The sequence below is a fragment of the Eucyclogobius newberryi genome, unplaced genomic scaffold (genome assembly GCF_026437365.1).
Source record: "Eucyclogobius newberryi isolate DKJ021-1_F unplaced genomic scaffold, fEucNew1.0.hap1 SCAF_3, whole genome shotgun sequence".
NCBI classification, from domain to species: domain Eukaryota; kingdom Metazoa; phylum Chordata; class Actinopteri; order Gobiiformes; family Gobiidae; genus Eucyclogobius; species Eucyclogobius newberryi.
Window position 1 is genome coordinate 28272015 of NW_027315945.1, and position 12344 is coordinate 28284358.

Below are 12344 nucleotides of genomic sequence, written 5' to 3' on the forward strand. Positions count from 1 at the left end.
TTCAATAACATTTGAACATATATATTCATGTTATTGTCATGTATTAGTTTTGAGCTTGCAGTTTAGTTGTTTTTGCTTCTAACCCGGGAGGAAAACGTAAACCAAAAATAGCTAAAGTCTATAAGTAATGGCAGGTTGTGGGCCAACAGAGGTCACCACACCCTGTCATGGTTTACCCTCCCCAATCTGCATCATTACAAACCCTGAACTTTACATACCACATAGTCATTTTGGGGGGGCCACAGAGAGACGCTGAACACATTGAAAACATGTTGTGCTTAATTAAAATTCTACTTTTGAATTTGTTCATTTTCAAATTAATTCAGGGGCCCATTAGTAAGTCATGCCTGGGGAAAACATGTTACTTTCCGCTTCAGAAAATGATTGCTCTTGATATCATTGATTTTTGACATGTCTCTTGGGGTTGTCATGTTCACAAACTCCAAAACCCCCAACCCATGTTGTTCATTAATTAATCTGTGAAAAATATTTTGAATAAGTAAACATATACACTTTGTATGTATTTCAAAATTCATGTTATAAATAAATAATTTTGGTTTTCAAGTGTTATTTTATTGCGGTGGCTTTTGATTGGATTGTTTTTGCAGCACATTTGATATTCACTCTAGATAACCTGACAGCACACAGCAGAGTGACAAATGGTAGCTTATGTGGCAACAGTAGGTCCCTGCCGACCACTGGTGGAAAAAACACACACTTCCTGTCCCCATCTTGGCATTAGGCAGCTGACAGCTATATTTTTTATTCCAGTGCATGTCGACAGTCTTGTGATGGGCTAACACCTCTCACTTGGAGACAGCCACTGCTTCTGTGTGGCCCAAGCAGTGGAGTACTTCCCCAGCATAGTAAACAATTCACTTTGCCTCAGCAATTTCAAAGCATTCAATGAACTAAATAAGGTTGTGATAAAATGACCCGAGGCTGTCGCTAGGCATTCCTAAGGCAAGGACGAAGGATATTACTTAATAGTATAGAGATGCAATCAACAGCGTGAGAAAGCAAGCAAAAATCCAGAGTTAGTTTTAGGTGGTGGTGTGGTATGGACTGCACTTTTCACTAAAACATAGTGAATATGATAATATTTAAGATTTTACATTTGGTGAAGTTTATAATGACATGAGCAGCAGATGTGACTTAAGAAGAGGTCATTCCAAAACAACATGGGCCAAAATCTGTATAAATTACTCAACAGTGTGACAAATAACACCTTTATTGTTAAACAGTCAGAACAATGTGTCCATTGAGTGTAATTTGTCCCTGTATTTCAAATTGAATGTGGCTTATTGATGACATAGACAAAGGGATTCTGTTTTAGAATTCAGCACTGCTTAAATAATGTCTTTGAAAACTCCTGACTGATTGATCTCCCACCAAACCGAGTAAAAAACAAAAAAACAAAAACATGAGAACAATAGTTTCTCCAAATATATTTCAAAGTTGTTGTTGTTTTTTTTAAATAATGACTTGTTTAGTGAGTAAGTCCCTGTGGTAAATGCTTATCATAGATTTATATCAGTCAAGTTGCCTTTTGTGACAAACATTTGGCAGATACATGTTGAAAAAGACAGGCACTAGAGTATGTATATGTCAAATTATAACTATTGTATGATTCAAATGGATTTTGGCCCTTTGGCATCCATTGTGGAACTACCACTATATCATATTTGCTGCCCATGCCCAACCAGGAATTAGAAATAGCCATCAAATTTACCAAATCGGGTAAAAAGTTTAGCAAAATGTTAAATATGGTCAAATTCCCTTTACTGCAAGGTGTAGTTTAACCTGTCATATGCATTTTAACCTGTCTGAATGAAAGGTAGAAAAGTGCTATATATGAGCATTAATCATTGACCATTCACTCTTACTTGTGTAGGCATTTTGACTATACTGAACCCACATTGGCCAGGCCCAACCACACAGACACCACATGAGAAAAGTGAAAAATAAATAAATATAGGTCTATAAAATGGGGGCTCCATGGGATTATGCTAAGGGCTTGTTGGTTATTTTCAGAAGCGATAATTAGTGTCTGCAGATGTCAAATGCTTCTCTCTGGCAATGCAAATTACATCTCGCATGACACCTATTAAACAGCATTAAATCAGCTCCGAGAGTCTATTAGCTGCAATATTTGGACAAAGCTTTATAAAGGAGCAGATTGGAGAATATGGGAGAGGAGCACTTTCACGTGTCAGCCAGGATTACCGGCTCCCCCGAGTAGCACGGCAAATTGTACATTATTTTCAGGAAATAAAAATGCAAAGGGAACATTATAGTATAGGATTAGAGTAAGTATAGGTCTATTGTGGTCCATCATTTCTTAATAACAGTCTCCCACAAAAGAAGCATGCAATTTGGTATTTATTATATGTGGCGCTGCACTAATGAAAAAGTAGAACGCGCTTTGCATATAAATGGAGCACAGGATTCATGTATATGCTTCTAAAATAAAATAATCCTTTTATGAATTTACACCCTCCTACTGGTTCATTTTTAGGAGGCAGAGAATGTTCTCTTAAAGGGAAACACACTTCACTCTTCAAGGGTTTTTCAATCCATGTTTTTTCAAATATTTTCCATCCCCAATGATACTAAGTGGCTGTTCCTGAAAATAAGCCAAAGTATGATTGTTTCTTCCTTCCCATTTAATATTTTGGAGGTATCCAGTGAATACATGTAGTACATGAAAAAAAAACGTTGTTACAGGTCTGTGTACAAGCTTACATTGGTCTTATAATGCCAAATATAAACCATTGTGTTACTTAATCTGGATATAATACTCTCTTACAGTAATTTCAGATGGCTTTACATTGACATTGAAATAATCCTGCCGGCAACGCCAAATGTGTGGCAAGTAAGGCCATTTATATTGTTTAAAGGATTTTGGTATAAGGAATCCAGTAAATGATTTGAAACAGTAGCAGAAGTGGGTCAGTACAAGCCTGGTTCTCTCTGTATTTTGGAGGACAGAAGATTTTGCAGTCTGGTCACTGCATCTCAAGCCAAACTCAGAACCAAATTAAACCCGTCTCACATTAACAGCGTTCAGTGCTTCACTCATTGATTCGTCAGGAGTCCACTGTCTATTTCTTTCTTAGTCATTTCTTTCCTCACAGAGACGTATGTTTGGGCAGACGTTTCTCTAATGACGCCCATCTAAACTCTAGGAGATAAGAAAAGCATGTCTTGGTTGATCAGGCAATGTTCAATTGTGAAACTCTGCTAAAACACTGTAAGATTAATTGATTAATTTTCTGTTGTGACCTGCAACAAAACATTAAAATACATCAGCTGTAAATAAGAGTTTTATAAGAACTTTTCTATTAAGAGTGTTTTTTTTAAAGTTTTTGTATAAGTTATCTGTTCTTTATTATTTACTTCTGTACCTACTTTGTGTCGCAACATTGGAATTTCCCCATTGCGTGACAAACAAAGGCTTATCTTATCTGATCTTATCTTATTTTGATATCCACGGCTACTTCACTCAAGTTACATTAATCCCCACCCAACATGATCACATCTCAAGTACAAAACAGATTTGACTTTGACGCCAGTTTGGTTTGGTTGAGTTTATTCTAAAAATGCGGCTCCGATACGTTTCATGTGAGGCGCATTGTGATGAAATCAGGAGAAACGGAAATCCCCTGATTCTGCAACTGCATGGTCATTTACTGTCAAGATATCGCAACTCTTGGCTCGTGTTGTGAACAGCATTTCATTTTCTCGTACTCTGGCCAGACTTACTAAAACCAAACTTGAGCATTCAAGCGTGTGTACAGTTTTCACCAAGGAGGATATGAGATAATTGAATTATGCAGCAGATAGAGAGGGTTACAGAGGTTAATATCCTGCATGCACTCTGCTCCTCTCCGGACGCTATAATTGCTTTAAGCACATTAGGAACTTTATTGACTGTGATGGCCTTTTAAGACATTACATTTGTGCTGCTTAGTGTCAGATGAGAGTCAGCCTGTTACTGCTTACTGTCTACTCCTATCTTCGTCTGGTGCCGCCGTCATGCCCCTTGCTCGCCCCGCCACACTCTCTCTCTCTCATTTCTCTCAGCTTAATTAAAGGCTCCTGTAAATATGATGAGATTTATATAGCTGCTCCTGCCAGAGAGGGTGGGTGGGTGGGTGGGTGGGGGGGCATGATGAGCTGTGATTGGCAGGTGATTAACTCCACTTAACCTGGCAGATTCAATTCATCCTCGGCGGAACAGGCACGCTAATGATTCTGCAAAAGCCTTCTTCACATGTCAGAATCTGGAAGAAGACAAAAAAGAAATGCTACAGCTCCCCCTCACTTGTCTTCTGCTAAGATCAATCCTTTCCTCCACGCCCCATTTGTGGATCACTCTATTCTCACCCCTTCTAGACCTCTTAATAAGCAGAGGGGTGAACAGAAGGAGTTATTAAAAAAGTCCACAACCATCCTCTTGGGAGTGCTAAAGTAGAATTATATGCAACTAAGTGCACTTACAGACCTCAGGTTTCACTCATTCTGCATGGCATGTGTTGTAAATTCCCATCACTAGCAGAAGAAACCTGATGATTATTCAGACTGCTGACTCTGTTTTGCTTGATTTCCAGGTGTAAAGTGGTCATGAATGAGAGAGAGTGGTTAGGACAAAGCAAGAAAAATCGAGAGGCGAGAGTTGGAGAAGATTAGGCCTGTGAACAGATGAATGATAGCAGCATGGATCAATGTCTACTGTCCCTCTAAAAGGAGCTGTGTTCATAAATTACAATAAAGCACCAAGCCTTTTCCTTCTCACCCACAGACGCTCTCTCACCAGCCATCTCAATTAGTATGAATTGAGATGTATGGCTGTGAAGAGGGTGCGTCTTGAGAGCACTATGTAAATGTCGTCTTGCAGCTGTCCAGTCCCATCACAGGGCAGATGGTTGGAAGAGGAAAAGAGGAAATCAATTTGTTAAGCTAGCACTATCCGGCTAATGAGAAATCAATTGGCTCGACTTTTCACATGAATCCCATCATGTCCATTTCTGTTCTGTATGAGAGATGTCATTAGCTACTTTGACTACAGCTTTTAGTGGAGCTCACACGTTTAGTTGAGCTGCAAAGCCTTATCTCATAGTACCACCTGGTGGCCAGAAGCATTAATGCACTGGAGTTATTTGTTCAGCTGGTTTGATAGCAGTCTTTTCTAGAGGAGGGCAATGCAGTGGAGCGTTCCTGGCAAAGTGACAACATCTCCATAGAGACAAGCAGGTACATTCCTTCAGAAAAGTTACATAGTGCACTTTCAGTAGTCTTAAACAAAGTGGTGGTTAGCCCCCTGACCATCCTGAAGGCTGGTGGTTTGAACTCAGACCAAGTGCAAGCTCTCTTTGTGCCCTTGGGGAAGACTCTTCACAGGCCTCTTCAATGTATACTGTACGTGTTTGACAGAACAAATGCAGGGAGATGGAAACTAACCCACTAAAGCTGAATTATTCTTAATTACAAAAACATTGAACATGATGTCCAAGTTGTTTTTGATGGAATTTGATGTTTTTGTTTGCAAGCGGATTATCCAATCAGAAATCAGAATGAGCCTCACATGAGTCTCTCGTTTCAGTTGCCAGTTCCTATGACAATATCCAGTGTGTTTAAACCTGCATCCTCTCTCTGATCTGAATGGTCACTAAAGCCCAACACCTGCATTAATCATGAATCAATGCTAGTGCAGCCTCTGCAGCTCAGTGAGCCTGGAACTCCCTACATTCTGAGCTGAACAGGAGCCATGGCCTGTCCACAAACTGAGGAGAAAAACCCAGCGGTATATGTGTCTCTATAGCTGCAGGTTAAGACACTGGCAACACGGGTTCAGTTATGATCGTAGTTTCTTTGTTAGACCTGTAAAGCAGGCTGTGTTACGCAATGGAAGGAATATGAGCCACTACACTGTGGCTTTATGTCGTCAAACTAAATGTTTTGTCATATACACTGCATTGGAAACGTATCACACAAACTATACCAGCAGCAATGCACTTACTTTGATTTATCTACTTCAGCCAAATGATAATAAAGTTTACAGCTTGGACATGATCCAGTTAGACGCAGCTCTGTACTTGTAAACACTGGGAATTCTGCATGCTGCACTTTGCCGCTTATACTTGTGTAATCACCTGCAGAATCTGAGGGCACTGGAAAGGGCATATTTTATTTGCAAGCCTGCACCAAAATACATAGGCAGTTGGAAGTTATGAGATGTACAGTAAAATGAAAGGTTATCCATTGTGAGATTTTTGCATAAAATATCCATAGTTTCATAAAAAATAATGTCATCCATTTCCGTGAGTGATGAATGTGTCACAGGGGGAATATATAGCTCAAAGAGAGAAAGTGAAACCTGTGAGTGAGCACAGTGAAAGATGGGATCATGTGTCAGTCTCCATGTCAGCTGTGGTGGGGAAATGTTTCAATCACTGCTTTTTCATTGCAGTTCAGCTTGAAGTTCAGCAAGAACTCTGGTATAAATGGATTTGTTGAGAATTGAATTAAACCACATCTCACGTAAAGGAAAAAAAGCTACAATAGAGAATGGTGTGCAGTTTTAAAGATCAGACGAGGGTGGATGTGGATCACTGTAGTTGTTGTAAACAGAAAACACAGTCATGGATTTCATATTTTCTTAACCCTAGAGAGAAGGGTGCTTTGTTAAAGTTGGAAAAAGCACACACCCCTCAACTATTTCAACAAAAGCTTGCATACTGATAGTGTCGCCATCTACTCGAGGAAAAGTTACTGCAATTCATTATGCTACACTTTCATTTTTGTAAACTATGTACATTTTCTGTGGAGACAAGCGGGTGTCGGACCCCCACCATATACCTTTGAAGTGTAAATGATTTTAGTCAAATTTTACTACATGACATAACATTTTTGCCCATCTTTCCAGTTCAACATTTTTGGTGACACCTACATCGTTACTTCCTGGTTGGACATGAGCAGATGTGACAAAGGTGGAGGTGATTGTACAACTGTTTATTAGCAATCACATTGTAAACAAGGGCCAAAGTCCAAATAAAATACACAATAGTTATTATTTGACAAATAATAATACCTGATAACAGACTTATTTTGTTAAATGACTGTTTAAACTATCAGAAAAATGTGTCAATTTGTAAGTAAATTGTCCCAGCATTTTTTATGAAATGTCGCTTATTGATGACATAGGCATTCTGTTTTACAACTTCCTGTTATTCTAAACTTTTACTTTCATTTCTTCTTCACAGACTGCCATTTGTCTGGTGTGAAATGATGATAAACAGTTACCACAGGAACAATCCCACCAAACTAAGTATTGAATATAAAAATATGAAAACCTTTCATGCACACTTTAAGTTATGTTAAATTCCAAGTTAGAAAGCTTAGAATCTAAATCCTTTTAGAAAGAACAGCAATAGAGATGCTAGTGTGGGTCTGCACGTGTCCTCTCAGCAGGTTTACTTCTGAGTCCTGGCACAGAGCACCATGACAGAGCAGATTGTGCGGGCCCCTGTTGTTAAGAGTAACACAAGCCTTCTTCACTTCCATCTGGCACAAGAGCAGCCTTATATGGGTCTGTCTCACAGAGATGATGTCATCAGTGATCTCATGAAGTCCCCTTCCATTTGTAGGTTGTCTTTACTTGTGAGCAGAGAGTGGGGCACTGCATGCCTCAGAATGAAACTACTTCACGAGGGTTGTAAATAAATATAGTTGGCGGTAGTTGGAAAGACTGAAATGAAAGCAGCAGTTTCAACATCTCAGGAAAGAGAGTCAACACATCTGAAAGAGAAGGAAGAGCTTCAAGTTCTAACACACCGCTTTCTTGGTGACTACAATGGGGAAGTCAGGTAAGTCAGAAATGTACCCTCATGACTTAAACTTAACATGCTAAAACGTGCCATTGATGCCGTTGTTTCTTGTTCCTCATTCTCATATTCCCTCTTCTCTGAATTTGCTTTTTGCAGAGTCTTGTAAGTTGTCTTGTTTGGAGCTGTATCTGCTTAAATAGGCCCATTGTGTCAGTGTGAGTGACAAGCACGAGTGGCAGCAGCAGACAGGGATGTGCATGACTCAGCTCTCGTTTCTATTGACCAAATCTCTGCCGTGTGTGTGTGTTACAGCCTCTAAGTTGTTTGCTGAGGACCTGCTCCAAACCCATAATGAATACAGGAGAAAACACCAAGCTCCTCCGTTTAAACTGAGCCGGAAGATTAGCAACGAGGCAACACGGTACGTCCAAGAAAGTCATCTATTAGATAGGCTAATGTTGCAATGTTAATGTATGAATAATAGAATAATCCTGCCAGGTAATACATTGTAAATTACAGTGTAAAAGTAGCGATTTACAGTCGGAATGTGTCAGATCTAAACATGTTCAATACAGGAAGATGCACAACTGTCTTTCTTGCACAACAATAAAACAAAAAAAACTGCATCATAGCCTCATTTAGACAGAAGAAGTATAAATGTTCTTAACCAAATATAACACTTTACTTTGGATTAGGGTTGAAGTAAGTACATCGATTAATGGCAACTAATTGAATGGTAAACTAATTAGCCAGTGAATAATCGTTTTTCTGAACAACTTTACATATGTTTTGTGTTGAGAGAAGAGGTTTTGTGATTTAGACAAAGCAAATCACAGCAAGGAAAAATGAACAATTAGTGTGTTCTACTCCATAGAATGACCTCAAATGGCCTCACTTCAGCTTCAGCTGACGCAAATATTGTGATTTTATGTGTTAAATGGCACAAGTTATTTTGTTCATTGAATCAATACTGAAAGCCATTTATATGTTGTTTTTGAAAAGAAAAACAATACAAAGTCAAATCTAATCAAAACTTGATCATTCCATATCAGTAAAAAAACTTAATCATGATTAATTTCTTTGCCATATTGCCCATTCCTACTTCACTGATGCTGTTATGAAGTAATACTATTTGTTTTTACTGTAGATATCTGTATCTATATATCTTCTCCGTCTACAATGAAAATGTAATATATGAATGATATTTTTAGTTTTGTTAAGACTTCCATGTACTAGAAATGCTCAATTAAATTACAAAAAAATAAAACAATAGTTTACACTCTTTCGACAGTTATGCAGAAAGTTTGGCAAGCACAAGAATCTTGAAACACAGCGTTGAGTCCACCAGAGGGAGCTGTGGAGAGAACCTGGCCTGGGCCTCCTATGATCAGTCAGGTAAAACAGTGTCACACTTTATACCATGGAACTGTTATAGATCCATGCTTTTTACACAGGCCTCTTCTGCTGTGAATGAGTCAAAAAGAACAGCTGAGGCCTCTTTCCCGTTCCCACCTAAAGCTCCATGAGTCACTGGACAACTATGTGGAGTGTGGGACCATAAAACCTCTCAAAGCTCGAGGAAGGGACGTTTCATAAACATTTGAAGTCTCCACATAAAAACATGCACTTATAGAAAAATTCCACTGTCAAAATCAGTGGCTCAAAGTCCATTTTTAATTAAATCATCCTTGGTATTTGAAGATGGCTGTGGAATGTGTAGTGTATGTACTAGAATGTGAGTATGTGTTGTATTTTGAGTATATAGTATATGTAGTAAAAATGTAGCGTATAAAGACAGTACCCATTGTGTGAAAAACTCAACATTGTCTGATTTGTTTGAAACTCATGGTTTATATTCTCCTCGAGACGCCATGAAAAAAGTGCATTGCAGATATTTTGTATTTTCATAATTGGCCAGCAGAGGCGCAATGAATGCCTTCACTTCCTCTTCCTCTTTGCGCCGCATTCTTAGCATTAGCATTAGAGTTAGTGTCAGCATTAGCGGCGGGTCTCTGTTGCTAGGTGACGGAGGTACAGGGGGGAGGGGGTGCAGCCAGGTCACCGAGGCTCTCTCTCTCCCTTTTTCCCTGCTCAGGTCAGTGCAGAAGGACCTGGATCGCCTGTGACACTTACAAAATAAAGGCCTCTGTGTTTTACAGATACAGAAGGAGTTTTATTTTGACATCGCCTGACAGTGACAGATGATTGTCTAAAGAATAAAGCCTAACGAATAAAGGTTTTTACAGATACATTGGATGCCAACCACCATAAAAACAACAATAATAACAACAACAACAACATAAGGAGTTTTATTTTGACATAGCCTAAAAAACTTGTTAAAAGTCCTATGTTTATTTCTGATGTTAAACAAAAATATTATTGTGACCACGCCCCCAGACTAACCCATAGTCCTTTGATAATGAAAAGACGCTCAGTCAGCAATTTGGTTCACGTCAAACTTTAACAAACTCCTCCTAGGGCGTTACGCCCACTGGCCTCAAATTGGTGTACGTCCTCTGGACAAGTGGGGCCGGTCGCACGAGTGGCGAGAGCCATCATCGCCGCTCCGCGGCTTTAATTATTATTATTATTATAATTTTTAATCTTTGTTATTTGTATTATGTTAAAATGGGTATCTAGAGTTTTAGTATGAATTAGCACCTAGTTTTGTCAACACTTGATCTAGCACAATCAATAGACTCATGCCTTGTCTGCTTGTTCCAGGTAAAGACGTAACAGATCGCTGGTATGATGAGGTCAAACAGTACAACTTCAAACGTCCAGGGTTTTCATCAGGCACTGGTGAGATATGCAACTCTTTTACAATGTGAAACTGCATCCTTATTTATGGATCCAGTCATGCATAAAACTTTTCAAGCAGCCTTTTTTTGATACCCCCTTTGAAACTAAAATATATATACAAGAAACACAGGATGCTCAGTACATTTATTGTAAATACTTGTTGGATTTTATTAATAAAATCCAAAATATTGCCTTTTTATTTTCTGCTCTCAGCTTTTGTGGACCCTTTTATTTGTACGCATTTTAATGTCATAATGCATTTTTTATGCTCGTAACATCATATGGTCTGTTGTTTGCATGTAACAGTGTCGTTTTATTGTCAGTCAGACTTGTGCAGATTCGTTTAATGTCATGACGGTTTGAGGTTGAGCGGAGGAAACGTGTGATTCTTGTGCATATAAATATTTAAAGTCTGACTTGCTCCTCCTCAGGCCACTTCACTGCCATGGTGTGGAAGAGCAGTAAGAAGCTGGGCGTGGGCAAAGCCACCGCTGAGGACGGCTCAACGTTTGTGGTGGCCAGATACTTTCCTGCGGGAAACATAACAAACCAGGGCCACTTTGAGAGCAACGTCCTGCCTGCAACGCACTCGGCGGCGACGCCTCTGGATGTGTGAGCGACATCCACTCTGTGAAACTGGGAGAAAATCACTGCAATTTAAAGGACTGAAAAAGAAGGAAAAGTGTAGCAGTTTGTGGGATTTGGTGAGGCATTGTGGGACATTTTAAGATGCACTATGTGACTATGTGGCTTTTCTGGCGGAGGGTTGTGCCTTGTGCTTGTCTCCATGGAGATGTTACTGCTTTGCCTGGAATGTTCCACGGTATGGCACTAAACATATCAATCTAGAATTTAGTGTTTTATTGCTCAAAACGCTTTCAAATTCATGTATTCGTACTGTGAGCGGGAGCGCCTCTCCACAGATCTGACAAGTATTTAGGCCTGGTAGTGGGGCTGCATGCTTGTCTCCATGGAGATGGATCAGTTGGAGACAAACCCTTCACCAGAAAAGCTACATCGTCTTTAAACATTTTAGACATTACACCTCTAACTTTCAAGTAGATTTTACTTTCTAGGGATGATAAAACATTTCATTTGGCTCTGTAATTTCAATGGAGTTATTAAAGAATACTGATCTCGTATTGTTCTTTATGCAAATTGAAACTTTTTGTGAGAAATTAAAACAATGTTGTAGGCGGACAGGGAGACAAAAGCTGAAAGTGGGACGGCCAGTTTGTTTCTTAAGCCTCTTTGATGTGTTGCTTTAACTTTTTAAAATGTGTCAAATGTTTACACAGAGCCTGTAATAATATACTAAATGATGTCATGTTTCACTTTGGATGCAAATGACTTTCCCAACCAACATGTTTTGTATGAATTATTGCCACCCCTGGAAGCCGCACCCATCACTGTTTTCCACCTCGAGCTCTAACTAGTTTTGTAAAATAAAAAGTACCAAAATAAAAAGGTGGTATTTCTTTACTTTTTCAAATAAAAACTAAACTAAAACAGAACATATATAGTATTTGACTCCAATATATGTAGATCATTATTTTACATTCCGTTAATACTAACTCATTTTGATCTAAATTGTGATTCCTATTTCTGAGATGACATTTGTAATTCTGGAATCAACATTTTTTTAGGAGTCAAATGTTATGACCGATGTAATTTTAGAGTTAAATGCAAGGACAATACAGTATTACTCCTGCA

General features: G+C 39.0%; 1 protein-coding gene across 1 annotated transcript; it reads left to right on the forward strand.

Moving 5' to 3' along the window:
• The first annotated feature begins 7617 nt into the window (after nucleotides 1–7617).
• On the forward strand, nucleotides 7618–12117 carry glipr2l (GLI pathogenesis-related 2, like). The gene is made up of 5 exons (XM_072461300.1): nucleotides 7618–7868; nucleotides 8142–8250; nucleotides 9121–9224; nucleotides 10554–10631; nucleotides 11063–12117. Exons 1-5 carry the CDS (start codon nucleotides 7856–7858, stop codon nucleotides 11245–11247), a joined length of 489 nt encoding a protein of 162 aa, XP_072317401.1. The 5' UTR covers nucleotides 7618–7855; the 3' UTR covers nucleotides 11248–12117.
• Nucleotides 12118–12344: the final 227 nt, after the last annotated feature.